The 18,960-nt window shown below is 34.8% G+C and overlaps 1 protein-coding gene across 1 annotated transcript in view; it reads right to left on the bottom strand.

The window, feature by feature from the left end:
* LOC142348731 (uncharacterized) overlaps positions 1-9,177 on the bottom strand; it is a 33,763-nt gene extending 24,586 nt beyond the window's left edge. The window contains exons 1-2 of the mRNA XM_075400200.1: positions 9,026-9,177; positions 6,403-6,551 (exon numbers count right to left, since the gene is read on the bottom strand). Coding sequence (XP_075256315.1) covers positions 6,403-6,535 — 133 coding nt within the window. The 5' untranslated portion in view covers positions 6,536-6,551; positions 9,026-9,177. The remainder of the gene's footprint in view (positions 1-6,402; positions 6,552-9,025) is intronic.
* Between the last annotated feature and the right edge of the window lie 9,783 nt (positions 9,178-18,960).

The raw sequence follows: 18,960 nt of genomic DNA on the forward strand, positions 1-18,960 counted from the left end.
TATTTTTGGAAAACAAAGGTTACAGTTATGGAAAAAAAAATTAAAAACGAGTTGTAAGTCGAATTTTAGTATGTCTGCCGACCATGGTTTATTACACCTATAACAATTTCTTTTTTTAAAAAAGAAGTATAGAGAGTTGCTTTATTTACTTTCTCTTGCGACCCCATTCCAAGTCAAAAATCAAAGCTTTAAATAAACAACTTTTGCAACATTCTTGCTTTCTGTTTTTTTTTGAAATTATGAACTTGCAGATCTGTCTTTGAAAATAACCACAAATAGTGTTCTTGCTTTCAAGAAACTTTATTGATTTCTTATCAACTTTTAGTCTGCAACTTATCACTTATGGTGGCTCATTCTTTGGCAAAATTAAGATTGCGACGTCTTAATTAGAATTTAAATGACAATAGGGTTGAACAAAAATCATTTAAAAACAAAATGTCAACAAAACAAACTATTGGTGAACCATGGTAACAAGATCACCAAATTTATTCAAAACATTGTTCGGTTTTCTTTAATGTTGGGGCTTAAAACATGTTGTAAGTTGACGTCAGAAGTGGTCAAACATTTTTACCTCATTTTTTTTTAAATTCACATGTTTCCACCGACAAGCGGAGATGTCACTCTTGTACTTCAATTACTAATATGTACTCTGTAATCGCGCATGTTTGGTAACTAGAGAATGCAGTGTGAATTGGGGAGCAAAAACAGAAAATATCAGGAAAAATAATTAGGGAAAATCACAAAAACGCTATTTTCCGCAGAAAAAATTCTCATTGATCTGACAACAATCGATTGGTTTGCAAAACTTTCGATGACACTAGCAACAAACAACTTTGAAAATGTATATAATTTCCTAACTAAACATAATTAGTCCCGTTGAAGAGCTATGCAAGATTCGTGACCTTATAATATTTGTTTTTGGAATTTATATCTTTGTAATTCTGCCTTTGAACACAACCAAAAAAATGTTCTCATTTTCCAGAAACATGAACGATTCATTGTAAACTTTTTAGTCTGCAACTTATCACTTATGGTGGCTCATTCTTGGGTAATTTTAAAGATGTGACATCTGAATTGCAATTGAAATGACAATAGTTTTGAACAAAGGTCCTTAAAGACAAAATCTGAGATATTAGAAAAAATTTCCTTCAAAATTCTCATTAGTGAATATGGTAATTAGATCATTGTTGAATTTTTTAAATGCATTGTTTGTGTATGAAACTTAAGTAATTGATGTGTAAATGTTTTAGTCCTCTTGAAAAGTAATGCAAGAGTCAAAAAACCAGGTCATTAAGCCATTAGTGTATGTTGTAAAAAGATCAAAGAAATTATTCAATACATTGTTTGTTAATGTATATCCAATAATGGGGCTTAAATATTGGGGAAAATCGACGACAGAAGCGGTCAAAACTTAACACCTAAATATTTTTTTGGATAATTTCACACACAAGCGGACATGTCATTCCTGTTCATCAATTACTAGTATGTACTCCGCAAGGGCATGTGCTCTGTTACTAAAGAAATCAGAAAGAATTGGTGAGCATAAAAAGAAAATATCAGGACAAATAAATGGGGAAAAACACAGAAACACCTTCACTCAGATATATAGTCTAATAAAAAGGAATATAATCGATTGGTTTGCGACACTATTCATGATTCTAGCAACGCACAGCTTTTTAACATGTTTATAATTTACAAGTAAAAATTTTACTCCTGTTGAAAAATTTTGCTAAACTCTGACATTGTAAAAACCAACTAAAGCGTTTTTGCTTTCATAGCAGAAGTTGACAAGTTCAAACAGCCCCCGAAAAAGCCTCTTGTATAAGCTTTTGTGTTGTTCGAAGTTTTCTTGCGTAATTCCCTTGTTCAAATTAGTGTAACTGAATAGACACAATTACTTTAATTTTTCAAGGCTTTTCATTTTGCAAATTTTTCCTATTGTAATAAACGCGCGGCTTTTTGAGAAAATGCATGAGTTATTTTTCTGCGGCAAAAAGATAGATTTTTGTTTATTTTTTTTATTTTAGTAAAACAATTGTTATTATAATGGAAAAATATCTAAGAAAGAGTTGTAAGTCTGATTTTAGTATTTTTGCCGACCGTGGTTTATTTCATCTACAAATTTTATTAAAAAACGAATAGAGAGTTTCTTAATTTACTTTATTCCGGACACCATTCGCGAATCAAAAATCAAAGAATTGAAATTAAAAACTTTTGCAGCATTCTTGGATAATGATTTGGTCATAACCCTGCAAATCTCTCTTAGAACACAACCAATAAAATTGTTCTGGCTTCCAAGAAACCTGTACGATTTCTTGACATCTTTTTAGTCTGCAGCCTATTATTTACGGCGGCTCATTCTTAGCAAATTTAAGGGTACGACATATGAATTATAGTTTAATTCACATTTTAGCTGAGAAAAAGGGTTGAACAAATGTCCTTTAAGAAAAAAATCCCAGATATTGGGACAGATTTTCTCCAAAATTTCCAATAGCCATTTGTGAATATGGTAATAAGATCATTGTTGAATTTTTTAAATACATTGTTTGTGTATGAAACTTAAATAATTGATATGTATATGTTTTAGTCCTCTTGAAAAGTTATGCAAGATTCAATAAACCAGGTCATATAGCCATTAGCGTATATTGTAAAAAGATCAAAGAAATTATTCAAAACATTGTTTGTTTATGTATGTCAAATAATGGGGCTTAAACATTGGGGCAAGTCAACGACAGAAGTGGTCAAAACTTAATACCTAAAAATTTTTTTCAGATATTTGCACACACAAGCCGACATGTCATTCTTGTTCATCAATTACTAGTATGTACTCCGCAAGGGCTTGTGCTCTGTTACTAAAGAAAGCAGAAAGAATTGGTGAGCATAAACAGAAAATATCAGGAAAAACAAACAGGGAAAAATACAGAAACACAATCACTCGGTTATATAGTCTAATTAAACGGAACATAATCGATTGGTTTGCAACACTATCCATGATGCTAGCAACGAACAGCTTTTTAACATGTTTATAATTTACAAGTAAACATTTTACTCCTGTTGAAAAATTTGCAAAACTCTTGACATTTTGAAAACCAGGTAAATCGTTTTTGCTTTCATAGCAGAAGTTGACACGTTCAGACAGCCCCTGAAAAAGCCTCGTGTGCAAGCTTGTTGTCCGAAGTTTTCTTGCGTAATTCGCTTGTTCAGTTTAGTGTAACTGAATAGATACAAATACTTTAAGTTTTCAAGGTTTGTCAGTGTTCAAAGTTTTTCTATTGTAATAAACGCGCTGCATTTTGAGAAAGTGCATGAGCCATTTTTTGCGAAAATAAGATTAATTTTTTTATTTTTGTAAAACAATTGTTATTATAATGGAAAATGTCTAAGAAAGATTTGGAAGTCCGTTTTTAGTATTTTTGCCAACCGTGGTATATTTAACCTACAAATTTTTATAAAAAACGAATAGAGAGTTGCTTAATTTACTTTTTTGCGACCCCATTCGCGAGTCAAAAATCAAGGAATTGAAATTAAAAACTTAAATTAAACTTAATTAAATTAAAATTCTTTGATAATGATTTGTTCCAGAAATTATAAACCTACATTTCTCTCTTAGAAACAAAACCAATAAAATGTTTCTGGTTTTGAAAAAACTTGAACGACTTCTTGTCATCTTTTTAGTCTGCAACTTATTAGTTATGGCGGCTCATTCTTAGCAAAATTAATGGTACGACATACGAATTTTAGTTTAAATCACAATTTAGCTGAGAAAAAGGGTTGAACAAATGTCCTTTAAGAAAAAAATCCCAGATATTGGGACAGATTTTCTCCGAAATTTCCAATAGCCGGTAGTGAATATGGTAATAAGATCATTTTTGAAATTTTTAAAAGCATTGTTTGTGTATGAAACTTAAGTAATATATGTTTATACATTTTAGTCCTTTTAAAAAGTTATGCAAGAATCATGACCTTAAAAAAAACCAGGTTATGCGTTTTTGGCTAAACAGATTAAAGTTTCAGAGCAGAATCGTCACGTCAAGACAGTCCAAGAAAGAAACCTATTGTATAAACTTTTGTTCTGTCCGGAATTTTTGTGCGTAGTTCGCCTGTTCAATCTAATGTAAGTGAACATATTCGCTTGCTTTTGGTTTTCAAGGTTTCTGAGTTCAGAATTTTTCCTATTTCAAAAAACTCGCTGCAAATTGAGAAAAAGCATAAGTAATTATTTTGCAACAATAGGGTTCATTTTTTTGTTTTTTTGTAAAACACTGGTTATTATAATGGAAATTTTTAAAAACGAATTGAAAGACTATTTTTAATTTTTTTTTGCTAACCGTGGTTTTTTGCACCCTCAACATTAAAAAAAGAATAAAGATTTGCTTAATTTAGTTTTGTTTGTTATAACATTCCAAGTCAGAAATCAATTAATAGTTTTTAATTAATAGCTTCTGCAAAATTCTTGGTCAGTGAATAACAAAAACTGTCTTTGAAAATAACAATAAAAATTTTTTTCTTGCTTTCAAGAAACTTGAAAGAATTCTTGTAAATTTTTTTAGTCTCTAACTGATTGCTTTTGGCGGATCATTTTTTGGCTAAATTAAGGATGTAACATCTGAGATACAAATGAAACGACAAGAAGGTTGAACAAAGATCATTTCAATATAAAATCTTAGATACCAAAACAAATTTCCTTCAAAATTCTCATTAACTAAAAGTGAAAATGGTAACAAGGTCGTCAAAATTATTTAATACATTGTATGGTTATGCATTTTAAATAATATGGCTTAAATTATGGGGCAAGTTGGCGACAAAACTGGTCAAATAATATTACCTTAATTTTCTTATTCCAACATCAGAACCGACAAGCAGAGATGTCACTCATGTACATCAAATACAACCATGTACTCTGTGATGGCGCCTGCTCGGTAACTAGAGAATGCAGAATGAATTGGGGAGCAAAAACAGAAAATATCAGGAAAAATAAATGGGGAAAATTACAAAAATCGCTATGTTTCGCTGAAAAAATCTGATTGAACTGACAATAACCGATTGGTTTGCGACATTTTCTATTGCGCTGGCAACAAACAATTTTGAAAGAGTATATAATTTTTTAAGTAAATATTTTAGTCCTGTCGAAAAGTTATGACTTTATATAAAAACAGGTCATGCGTTTTTAAATAAACAAATTGAGGTTTCAGAGCAGAATCCGGCTCGTTCAGAATCTCCCGGAAAAAACCTTGTGTACACATTTTTGTGCTGGCCAAAGTTTTTGTGCGTAATTAGCTTGTTCAAATACGTGCAACTGAATCAATTGACTTTTTTAAAATTTTCAAAGTTTCAGAGCTCTGATTTTTTTCCTATTGCAAGAAACGCGCTTAAATCATGTGTCTGCAACAATAGGATTAAAGTTTCTGTTATTTTTGTAAAACAAACGTTTCTGTTTTGAAAGAAAAATTAAAACGAGTTGAAAGTCGAATTTGAATGAAAGTTTTAAAGTAACAACCTTTAAAACATTTTTGCCTTATGTTTATTTTTTTCGAAATTTTAACCTTGCAGATTTGTCTTTGAAAATAACCACAAAAATTTTCTTGCTTTCAAGAAACTTGAATGATTTCTTATCAATTTTTTATTCTGAAATTTATCACCAATGGTGGCTCATTTTTTGGCAAAATAAAGGATGCGACGTCTAAATTACAATTGAAACGACAATAGCGTTGAACAAAATTCATTTAAAAACAAAATCTCTAACAAAACAAACTATTAGTGAATATGGTAACAAGATCATCGAAATTATTCAATACAATGTTTGGTTATCTTAAATAACGGGGCTTAAATAATGCTGTAAGTTGACGTCAGAAGTGGTCAAAATTTTTTAACTTAATTTTTTTATTCACATATTTGCACCGACAAGCGGAGAGGTCATACTTGTACTTCAATTACTACCATGTACTCTGTAATGGCGCGTGCTCGGTAACTAGAGAATGCAGAATGAATTGGGGAGCAAAAATAGAAATTATCAGGAAAAATAAATCGGGAAAATCACAAAAACGCTATTTTCCACAGGAAATAATCTCATTGAGCTGACGATAATCGATTGGTTTGCGACAGTTTTCATGATGCTATGCTGAGATCAGGTGTGCTCAAAATTGCCAATGTCCAGACTTTCGAACGATCGTTCGCGTTTCAAGACCACGTAATTTTGAACGCAATGTGACCCCCTTGTGTGCTCGGTTTAATCTCGTCATATCGAATTTTAATTTCGGGCATCAGCATGGTTAGCAGATATTTTTGTGATCATACTGGGTAATCAAACGTCTTGTGTGAGGCTAGCTACAAAAAGATCTTTTTTATTCATATTTTGTAGTTAAAGTTCAGTAGTCAAATCTGGGAATTTTTGAATGTAATTACCCTGTGGAAAATTTGTGGAGAACGAGAACCAATTGATGCGCTCGTAAATTCTGGCTACCAGTCGGACAAAGTTGAAGAAATCGAGCGCACTCTCTTTTCGGTCAGTTTGTCTGCGGTTGATGAGTAGGCCCATGAAACAATATCTCTTGCTGAAAAGAAAAAACAATCGGAACAGTAACCCCACTCAAAAAAATGTCATTTTTAAAACGAGGAAGTTTTTGTAGTGTTCTGCTTTCAACTTTGCAAAATATCGGTACTTTTTGTTTTTAAACGTGGGAAACCGCCGGCATGTTTGGTTTTAAACAAAAACAACCATGAGAACACAACTTCTGTAAAAACCATTTTTATTTATCTAGTTTTTTCAACCAGCTTGAAAGATAATTTCATTAAAATTGCACATTATCAAAAAATTCTCTGACAAGTACATTTAAAATTGGTGTTATTAGAACGCTATAATGCATGACGTTCTGAACCCAACTGACCCGGATCGAGCACCCAGAGCATTCCAGTACTGAACCATTGTAATTACAATGGTTCAGTGCTGAAATGCTCTGGGTGCTCACCCCGGAAATTGTATATAGACTTTTTCACACTTGTACAGATTCTGTTCATGTCAAAATATACACTGATCATCAGTGGGTTTTTTTGTAAAATTGTTTTGCATCAGAGTAAAATTGTTCTTCTGATTTTTTTTTGTGGACGCAATCACCTACTTTTTTATGTAAATAAACTGTTTCAGTACTGGTTTTGCATGTTAATGTTGAAATAGGAAGGTTCAGTACTGAAATAATCGGGGTTGTCAACCCACCGGGTTGTCAGCCCGGGAAAGGATCCAAGAGTGAGAAAAGGACCCAAACTCGAAAACTTTTAATACTTTTGAAGCTAGTGGTGTCATAGTTATTAAAATGTATAGATATTATTTGAAGCCACATAGCAATTAAAAACTGCGGTATCATAAGATTTGTAGTATTGTAGCGTCTGTTTATTTTACCATTTAGGAGACGAAAATTTATATAAAAAACGAAGAAAAAGAAAATACTTAAAATTAGTATTGCAAACTCTGATTTTAAGTATTTCACGATAATTTTCGAAAATTTGAAAGAAAAATTTATTGTACCTGAAGTCCACCTGGACAACCGCAAAATCTTCTCTTATTTTAATTTCACTTGCAATAAAGCTACTCCAGAATTAACAAATGGCGTTTTTCCAATGTTGCCGCCCATATTTTATCTATGCGCTGGATATCAAGAAATATCTGTCTGCAACCAGAATTTGCAATCTGAGCATATACATATTGTTGTTCTTTGTTCTTAATCATTTCATCGTCTGGTGCTCATTGTTTATTTTCTATTTTTCACAGCACAATGTTAGTTTTGTCCATTTTCTTATACCACTCAGCGGTTGATTGCATGGGAGTATCGTCAATTTTTATACTCGTTATTAATAATAATAATAATGCTGAATTTTGTGAGATGTTGTCTATGATGATTTAGCTCACTCTCTGTCTAATTTTCAGCACAATTTTGAGGTCTTTTCAGACTACCCCCAATCCCATAACTTAAGTTAATGACTGTTTAATAGTTATATCTACCCTAGCCGAGACCTGGAATTTATGAAAAGACCTTATTCCAGGGGGGGGGGGGGGTAAATATTGAATTAAATTACACGGTCGAGGACGTTATAACAATAATGGAACATTGCCACTGCTTTGGGTTAAGAGATTAGAACTTTCTGTTGAATGTGGGTTTTTGTTTCTATTCCATACTTCATGCTTCGCATTACAAATTATACACTTTAATCAACTTGGTTGTGGTACTCAAGACTCTCAGGTAACAAAAAGCAAAACTTTGAATTATAGAGTCAATGTCGAAGGAATAATTTTATTTCACGTCAATAACGTCCATTTTTGATCAATTCGCCGTTTCAACTTGGCTGATCAATTTGGTTTTTTTAATCTCCCCTGATTGGGTGAAATCAAGGTCTTTCTGTTGAAATCTTGAAAGGCTTGTCCCCTCTCACTGGGTGGCAAATATATTTTGCTAAAGCTGGAGCGTACGAGAAAACAAATAAAACGTACCGGGGTAATTGCCAGAAGCATAGTCGCAGTTACTCTAATGACAACAATTGAAACAGACTGAACTGGTCTGTTTTGAAGATTCCATCGACAATCCATCAATTTAATTCCATATCCGCTGCTTTTTTATGACCGAGTAAGTCTAATTAGCAGCTTCGGTAGCTTTAATTTTTCTTTAATTACTTATGGGTTGTTTTTTCTTATTACAAATTGTGCATTATTTTTCCTCATTTCCCAGCATTTTTTAATGTCAGAAAATTTCTAGACCGCAAAAACTTTCGAATTATACTCACGTCTCAGTCCAATTTTTTTCGACGGGGTTCGAAAATGACCAAAAAAGGCAAGGCTGGCGTAAAAATCTTCCCTCATTACTTCAGTTTGGTACAATAAAGTTTTCATTAGTAAAAATAACGTTAAAGGTGTGATCACCTATACAAACCAATAAAAAATTAGACAACAACCTCCAAAATTAGTGCCAAAATTTGGTTGCAACATATATATTTTATCTATTATATCTTTGCAATTTTTAAGATAGAAAGAAAGCCAAACCTGTATAGAGCACAATCTTTCGAAAGTTCTTCAGTACTTTTGTTGTGAGGTAGTACAAAAAATAGAGTTAACCAATCAGGACGAAGCTGGGAGGAGTTCACAGTTCCATTTTCAGCGTCAATTGAACAGTCCACAAAATAAATTTCAACCAAATAACCTGTAAAGAATTATAATCAATCAGTTTTTTCTTAGTAAAAGTTGTAACGGCAAGTCAGAATTGAGCAGTTAAAATTATCAGTGCTGATTCAGAAATGTGATCATACCTCTAGATACACTTAGAGGTCCCCGTGCTGTTCCTGGTCATAATAAGCAGGTCTAAACGCTATTATTAGTCTCTATAATTTACTTAGTTATCTGGGACTACGCTGTTTGTAAATTAACAGAATATTTTTTGCATTTGATTGTTCTAAACAAACCAACTGAAACCTATTTTGAACTCAACCGCTTGAGCAAGTTTTTAATACCGCCGAATGAAAACAATTAGTCTAAATTTTCCAGCTTAAACTTTTTTGTCAATCGATTACTTTTTCAATCTCTTTAAATTTTCGAAAGAATTTGAAGAACTTTTTGTGAAGGTAGAAACAGTCTGTTTTACTCAAATTTTGTGCAAATTAGGCAAACAGTAATTAAAACAGTTAAAAGCGCAAAATGTAACATCCTCAAATTGTTTTTTTTTCAGATTCTGAGTATTCACATTAAGTCAATTCCCCATTTATTTAAATTTCGCATTAGCTTTAAACAAATATTATAGAAGAACATAAAATTAACTGTATGTGATTCCAGTAGTTAATTTTTTCCTGTTTTTTAACGCCTAATCGTTGAGGCCAAGGACAAAAAGGGGCTGAGTAAACTTTAACTGGGCTTCAAAAACGGCGTCCCACTTTTCATCCCTATTCATTTAAGCCCCTATCATTTAACCCCAATTATTTACCCCTGTATCATTTAACCCCTCTATCTTTTAACCCCTCTGTCATTTCACCCCGATTTTAATCTTTCTATAAAAAAAGGATTTTTAAATTAGCAATGTAATCATTTGGCCATGCTTTGCGGACCATGGCCATGCCTCAGCGGCCCGTGGGACTTGATATGAAACTATCACAACCGAACGTTGGATTAATTTATCCAATTAATTATGACAAAACATGCCTTTAATGTTGACTGCTAATTAGCCAGATGAAATGATAGAGGGGTGAAATGATAGAGGGTTGAATAAATCGGGGTAAATGAAAGGGTGCTAAATGAATAGGAGTGAAAAGAAATAGAACCTTCAAAAACTCATTTTCTTCGTGAACGTCAATTTTAGGGACACCTTGTTTTAATTGATATTCGCATCAAAATCTAAATATCTTGAACTCTAGTTTGAAAATTTTTACCTAATATCTACATTTTTTTGGTCAATCAAATTTTCGCCTTCAAGCGCGCGGCTGCAGGGTTTATTGAGGCACTAAACAGAATTTTTGCAAACAGATTTTAGCATAATGAAACTTTCTCAAATAAATTCGCAAGACGCCGTGCCAATAAAAATTTTAATGGATTCGGCGGGACCTATCCTTGTTCCCAAATCGCTATGCTACTGAAAAAATAAAATTCAGGGAGGGATCCTGAACTTAAAAACAAATTAAAAACGTTAACAAGACGTTCTGATCAACAAAAAGAGAGAAAGTTGTATTTTTTAATTAAATATGACGCAATATGAAGTCAAATAACTAAAGTGAGGGTGCTGTTTAGCGTTTTTTCTGGCTTAAATTTTTGTTTAACAAAATGCAAATGTTTTTCAGCATAGAAAAATTACGAAAGCCTGAGATATTTCTGAAAGAAACGGAGTTTCACGGAGCGATAAAGTTTGCAAAAAAACAAAAGAAAATATATTATTGAAGAGCTATTGAGAAAATGTATCCAAGCTTGCGCAGAATTTTTAGTTTTATTGCTTCGCGAAAACAAAAGGACTAATGATGTTTTATAATCTTTTCTCTTCTCTTTATATTTATTCTTTCTCTGATGTTCCTCATAGTAATAATAATAATAATAATATTAATAATAATAATAATAATAATAAAAATAATAATAATAATAATAATAATAATAAAAATAATAATAATAATAATAATAAAAATAATAATAGTGAAAATAGTAATAATAATAATATAAAAAAAAATAATAATAATGATAATAATTGTGATGCTTGACTTATAAGAATAAGATCTAAGCTATAATCGAAAAGAGGATATTCAACGCACAACTTTATTCAGTGAAAGATAAGGCAGAACTGCAATTGACTTTTTGTCAGTCTGCACATTTAGTGCGTAGTACCAGTTAACTTTGAACATAAGAGACAATCGTCGGACGATTGCATATGGTTGACAATGTTAAGATATACATACTGCATGAAGGAATTATTAATTTACTGCATCATATCATACGTAATATAAGATTGTTTTGTAATGGTAGTGCACATGTACCACATTTCCCCTCGGGAGAAATAACAAAGTTTTTAAAAGTTTGTTATGTGATTGCAATGGCATGGTTCAGAGTTCATGTGGGCTTATTTCTCTCTCTTGGCTCTTGTGATTGGAGCGATAATTCCAGCACTTGTCCTTCGGCCCGTGGTGATACCGGCTCAGTTTCCGTAGGCTCTTGTGTTTGGCCTATGGCTCGTGAGGTACTTATACGTTCTTCTTCCGGCCCTTGCGTGGAATCGTCCTGCGCACTTGAACCCGGTTGGAAGTTTGCAAAGCCTTTGGGACCTTTGATTGGAGTGCTGGTTTGAGTCTCGTCTGTGTCGTCGTCAGTGGATAAAGTTTCAGTCTGTCCGTATTTTGTTGTCTTCTTTTTGAGTCTATTGCTTCGTCGTGGCTTTTTGCCTTGGTTGATTTCGTGTATGTCTATCGACTCTTGTGGTTCATAGTCTGCGTCCTTTAGGCCGTTGCCTCGTCACCATCTTCTTCTTGGGAGGATGCGTATTGGTCTCTGTGTTGTTTCTTCGCGTCCCCTTTTTTAGGAGAATTTACATATTTCCTTTTCGGAGGGACTTTTGTGCGATGAAATTTCGCGAGGTTGGCCAGTTTGGGGTTGGTAGGTGAGTCTTGTAGCCTTTTGCGGATTGTACGTTCGCCTTTCAGTTCGGTCATTTGCTCTTTTTTGTGGATGTTCGTTGTTCGCTGCTGCTTTTCGTGGTGATTAATGACCGTCTTTCGTGCCGCGAATTGGATTAGGGGAATTTGGGGCTGTGCGAGCGTACCGAATCTAGCTACCTCGGACTTGTGTAAAACGGTGTCGTCTTGTCCCGTGTATTTAATCGTTAGTGTTGAGCCGGAGGTTTTGACTAGTGCTGCCCCTTCTGGTATTGCTTCGTACAAGCCTTGTAGTTGTTTCTTGCTGCGTGTTGAAGCAATTGTTTTCCTTGCTAGTTGTAGGCCTTCACGGGATTCGGCGATCGGTTCCAACGTTGATTGGGGGGTCATTCGGATTGTTCGAGGGTTCTCGCCGGTGTCGTTCTTGGCTGCTGTGAGCATCCTCTCCTTTGAAGTACGCACCTTCTCGTCGCGGTCGAGGTCCTCTTGTTCCGATCGTTCGTCGGATATCAGCTCGTCCGCTCCCATGATGTTATCATCTAAATAATCATGTTGTACATTTGGCCATTTTAAATTTCTACTATCAGGTTTTGTCGTTAGATTGGTTATTGGAGTATTGGCGGGGCGTCCAAAGTGCGCTTCGAATGGTGATATATTGGTTGCTTTTTTCCGACATATACTTAGTTCTTGTGCGATTTGTCTTAAGGATTGTTTTATATTAAACGGTTGTTGTTTGAGATCTAGCTTGATGCACCCTAGTCTTCGTTTGACCGTTTGAATTAATCTTTCGACGAGGCCTATCGATCTATGGTCGTTTGCGGGTGCAAATATTATTCTAATGTTGTTTCTGCTGCACAAGTCTCTAATTATATAACCTTTTTGGCATCTAGCTTGGTCCATTCGTATAGATCTAGGTACCCCATGTATGGATATATATTTATTTAGAAAGTGTTCTACGTTTATTGCATTTGCGTTATTGTATAGTTTGAGTGATGGAAATTTGGAAAATCGGTCGATGCATGCGAGAAAGTATATTTCTCTTCCTTGACCGTCTACTATTGGTCCACCAAAGTCTATCTGGATTTTTTCGTTTGGTTCGACGCATGGTTTCTTTGGTGACCATTTAGTTTTTGGTATTATACTTTTAAGGATTTTACCAAATTCAGTGCAGGGGCGGCATGTTTTTGCCTTGTTTATCAGATCTCTGTTAATGAAAGGCCACTAGAGTCTATTCGCTAGTTCTCTCATTCCCCATGAGCACGGGTGGGTAGCATGCAAAACGTCAATGACTGCCTCTTTAAGTGCATTGGGAATCGTTAGGCGGTTGTCCAGTAGTATGCAGCCATCGTTTACGCTCAATTGGTTCCAGTGGGCGTATATCTGTTTGCTCACTGCTTTGCATCGGCGTTCATCGTTCTGGATTATGCAATCTCGAATCTCTCTTAGTACACTGTCTCTATTGGTCATGGCTGCTATTAATGTCGAGCTGAACACATCTCTGATTGCTTTATCCAGTGTTGTATTTGATGTTGTTTGTTCTTCTTGCTGAGGCGGCGGGTGGTTGTCTTCTTTGTTGGGGCTTAGGTCGGTGGTGAATGATAGTGGACATCTTCCTGGGCTCTTTGGGGAAGTGTTTTGCATTTCGTCCTTGTCTGCTTGCATTTCTGAAGAATTTTGTTTTTGCGTTAGCAACTGGTTGTTATTCGAGTTATTTGGCAAATGCGATTTTGCAATCGCTTGTTGTGTGACTTTTTGTTCAATTACGTCATTCCTCGTCACGCGGTTTTCTATATTCGGATTAAACTGTTGTCTGCGTAGGCTGTAATTATGTTCTTTTTGAACTACTTTTGTTTTTGTCTTATGACTTTGTGCTCTAGGCACTTTGATTTTGGAATCGTCCCGCGATTCCAGGGGTGTTTTTCTCGGACGGCCTCTTTGACGTTTAATTACAGTCGTTGTATTTGATGTCTTGGAATCGTCGTGCGATTCCAATATAGGGAATTTTCGTGGTCTACCGCGTTGTCTAATTGCATTAATTGTTTTAACTATAGAATCTATTTGTGCTATTACAAAGTCTTCGTCGTACATACTAATTGGTTTCGCGGCGCCGTGGGGGTTTCTGGATATGTAATCTGTGAGGCCCATCTTTGAACCCGGTATATGTTCTATATTAAAGTGGAATGGGATTAGCCGATCGCACCAGCGGGTTAATCTGCATTGGTGTGCTTTTGTTGATTTATCTTTAAGTATGGATAGAAGTGCTCGATGGTCTGTTTGTACAGTGAAATATTGACCATATAAATAATGCTTGAAATGTTCAAGTGACCAAACTATGCCTAGGAGTTTGAGCTCGTTAATGCTCTATTTTTCTTCGGCTTTGTTTAGAAAACGCGATGCAAATGCTATTGTTTCCCAACCGTTGTTCGATTCCTGCTCGAACACTGCTCCGAGTACGGATCGTGATGCGTCTGTACGTACCCGTGTTTTTCTCGACTGGTCAAAGTGCGTGTTTTCGGTTATGTTTTTTATGTGTTCTTTTATTTTGTCGAATGCAGTTTGGTGTTTTGTGGTCCAAACGTATTTGTTATCTTTTTTCAGTAATTCTCGAAAGATTCTGCATTGTGTTGCTAAATTCGGGACGAATTTTGTTAGGTGGTGTACACTACCTAGGAAAGATTTTAGTTGTTTGCATGTGTTGGGTGCTTTTAGGCTTTGTATGGCTTCGGTTTTGGTGACTACTGGTTTCATACCGTGTTGATTGATTTCAAATCCTAGCCATTCTATTTTATTTTTTGCGAAATGGCATTTTTCTAAGTTTATGCTTAGATTTTCCTTGTCGAGTCTTTCCAGACATTCGAATACTTGTTGTTTATGGTTTTTTATTCCTCCGCCCGTGACAATTATTATGTCGTCTAGGAAACTATATGTGTTTTTGAGGCCCCTTAGTGTGGTATCTATTGCTTTTTGGAATTCTGTGGGCATATCTGTTAAACCATAAAAACCTGTAATGAATCTATATGTTCCTGTAGCTTGACCGCCTATGATATTAAAATTGCAATGGTTTGCGGTTGCCTCGCCGAGTGGTAATTGGCTGTATGCGTAACGTAGGTCGATGGTGGAAAAAAGTACTTCGTTTTCGTGCGACGATTCCGAGATTGATTGTGCGATATTATCCATCAGACAATCTATATTTTGCATTTGATATTTGTTTTTATGAATCGCTTTGTTTATGACTTTGGAGTCCATGGCAAGTTTTATTGTTTTGTCTCGTTTGACTGTTATCACTATAGGTGAAATAAAATTTTTGTCGCTGCATTTGTCCAGTTTGATTATGTTGCCGTTCTTTTGTAATTTTTTGAGTTCTTCTTCTACCTGAGACTGTAGATGGATTAGTATTCTCCGTCCTCTTTGGTGAACGGGCGTTAAGTTTGTTTTGACTTTTGACTTAACCGTATGGGTTTTTGATCGTCCTATCCTTCTTATTAGGTTGCGGAATTTTTTAGATATTTCTGTTTTTAGGTTTTGTCCTTCAACGTTTTGTATCAATGCAATTTGCTTACCTTCCGATTTTGGGGAGGGTTGTTGGTTGACTTGTATTCCGAGCCCTTGAAATAAGTCTCTTCCTATAATTGCTCCGTGGTTGTTGGGTACCACGATGATGTCAGCTCTTCCGGCATTCCAACCATTACATTCTATGTCAAAGTATAGTGTGCCGACGTTTCGGATTGGTGTATTCGTAAAGCCGCGCAAGTTTGTGGGATTCGTTTTACGACTCCATCAGCTGTTTTTATCTCTGTCCTCTATCTCAAGTGCCATTCTTTCCGTTACTAAGCTGTTGGAGCTACCTGAATCCACCATTACCCAGTATTTGGTGTTTCCAAACTTGATGTGAAGTTTTTTCGGTGTGGGTGATGTTTCGGTGGGGGAAATCAGGTTGACCATGTAATCGTCTTCCAAATCCTCTCTGATACTTCCTATTTTGTTGTTTAAAGAGACCATGTTTATTTGTTCCTCGTTTTGTGTTTCGTCTGTTTCTATTATTTCGTTGACATTGCGATTATTTGTGTATCTGCTCAAATTGGATCTGCAGACTTTCGCTAAGTGATTGGGTTTATTGCATCTTCTACACGTCTGTCCAATGGCTGGACACTTACTTCGATGTTCTTGTGTCCACGGTTGTCCGCAGTTACGACAGTTCTGTTGCTGGAAGTGTTGTCTGTTTGACTGGTTTGAATTGCCTCTGGGCGATTGGTAATTGCCTCGGGGCTGGCTAAAGTTGCCTCGATAATTTCCCCGGTATCTCGAACTAGAGATGGCTAGGACTGGCTCCGATCGTCCTACTATTGTTACCATTGAGGGGTCTGTAGTGTTTTTGGCTTGTATTGCTAGCTGGCTTCGGGCGCCTAATTCAATACTAATGGCTAATTCAAGTGCCTTTTCTGGTTCTAATGTTATCTTTAAAAGTTCCTTTTGAATCTCCGGGACAATCATATTGGCTGTAAAGATGTCTCGTAACAAGTTGTCTTCCAACGCTCCCAGTTGGCAAAATTCTGCTAGAGATCGTAAAGCTGAATGGAACTGTTCCATGGTTTCTCCCTTTTGTTGTCGTCTTGTGAGCAGCAAGTATCGGTCGAAGGTGACGTTCCGTGGTCGTATGAACGTCAGCACTAGTTCCTCCCACAGTTGTTGTGTCGTGATGTTCTCGACGTTGGTATGGGGGTATTTCCTTGTATGCATTCTTCGTCCTTCGATTCCAATGGTTAGGTCAATCATTGACTTTGCTCGTTTATCTGCGATGTCCCATGGCTTGTCGCCGCATAGCACCCCTATTCTGTCAATTATGTTACATTCGTTTTTCCATTTGGCTATTGCCTGATTGTATCTTGTTAGCCTCTCCCTTTCCATCGTCTGGGTTGGATTTTGTACCGGTTGTTCTTCTACTGTCTCTGGGAGATAGATTATTGTTGTTGGTTTCTCTCTCAGGAGGTCGTCGAGTTCTATATTTGTCTTTGCGACTACGGCCATTTTCAACTGACTTCTCCACTTTTCCCATGGTGTTGGTGGGTTTGAGCTGGGTTTTTCCCAGAATGGTTCAAGACCTAGTATCGTTTTTCCTTTTTCGGCTGACTGCGCCATGTGATGCTTGACTTATAAGAATAAGATCTAAGCTATAATCGAAAAGAGAATATTCAACGCACAAATTTATTCAGTAAAAGATAAGGCAGAACTGCAATTGACCTTTTGTCAGTCTGCACATTTAGTGCGTAGTACCAGTTAACTTTGAACATAAGAGACAATCGTCGGACGATTGCATATGGTTGACAATGTTAAGATATACATACTGCATGAAGGAATTATTAATTTACTGCATCATATCATACGTAATTTAAGATTGTTTTGTAATGGTAGTGCACATGTACCACAATAATAATAATAATAATAATAATAATAATAACAATAATAATAATAATAATAATAATAATAATAAAAATAATAACAATATTAATAATGATAATAATAATATAATAATTAAAATATTTTTTTTCTTTCAAAATATAAAAATAAATCTACAAGTCATAGTTATTTTGCGCACTTTAACCTCGTTAATAAGACAAATTGATCTGATTTTCAGTAAAACGAAATGTCAGAATCTTGTTCTCTCGTGACATCAGAAACTAGAATAAAAACTGTATAACAGACGTGTATCTTTTCAAATTCTTGAAACAGTATGAAATGGAGTTATTCTGTTATAAACGATACGAATAGCTACATTCAAACACAACTAGATTCAAACACGGAACTAGACAGTTGTCTCATTTTTTTCTAGCATAGTACTAACTAGAATTGTTAAACGAAAGTTATTTCTCTCTATGTTTTTTATCTGCTCAATTATTAAAAACGAATTTTGCCTTTTTAAAATTTTTTAAATCCCTGGATTGCAAACAACAACAATGCATATAGTTTTATAGAGATCAAACGTGAATAGCAATGAACTACTAATATTAAAAAACAATCAATTGAAGTTTCCTAGAAACTCAAAAGCCCTCAGTTTTTCGTGTTTAAAAAAATAAGTAGATTTTGTAGTTCAAAAGTAGTGATTTCAGCCGCTGCTAAGGCTTCAAATCCAAAATTTTACACTTCGCGCTTTCATTTCAGGACGCACATTTTTCACTGTTTTTCAACAACTCAGTTTTTGCAAAAAAAGGGTTTGCTCTAATCGGTATACTCCATGATTATCTTCTATATTTATCAATTAAATGTAGATTGAAAAAGCCGCTAAGTTGAAGAGTGCTTTCAAGAAGATACATATAAGTGGATAAATTGTCACATTTTGGCATAAAAATCTTTATCGGTATTAGATTGTAGATATGTTGTGTATGAGTTATGTATTAGTTACCCATTTTCTTCAGTTGAAACTTTTTTTCAGACGTTTATTACTTTTAATTGAACAGAATTTCTCTGACGGACGAGTTTGATTTGGAGTTTTTTCTTCTTTGTATTCAACTTAGATAATTAGATAGCTTTTTGCGCTCTATTATAGCAAAATGAATCGTTCATATAAATTAGGTAGCCCCTATTTTTCACTGCACGAGTTGCGAATCATTTTTGCACTGAATAGCTTTCAGTAAGTTATTTAAAAGATTTGACCCCAAACAAAGAAAGAAAGAAATTGAATGATGTAAGGAAAAAGCATTTCAAGAGATTCCCAGAAGTTAAATTGGTAACTAACATTTTTGAAAAAATAGAAATTCTAACAACCTGGGTGTTTTATATAAAAAAAACCAAATAAATGTTTGTTTTCGGGCTTTATTTGGAAGAAAAGATATTAAATGGAATCGAAAAAATGGAACTTTGAAAAAGTTA

Source organism: Convolutriloba macropyga, chromosome 10 (genome assembly GCF_964194025.1).
Source record: "Convolutriloba macropyga chromosome 10, txConMacr16.3, whole genome shotgun sequence".
NCBI lineage: Eukaryota > Metazoa > Xenacoelomorpha > Acoela > Convolutidae > Convolutriloba > Convolutriloba macropyga.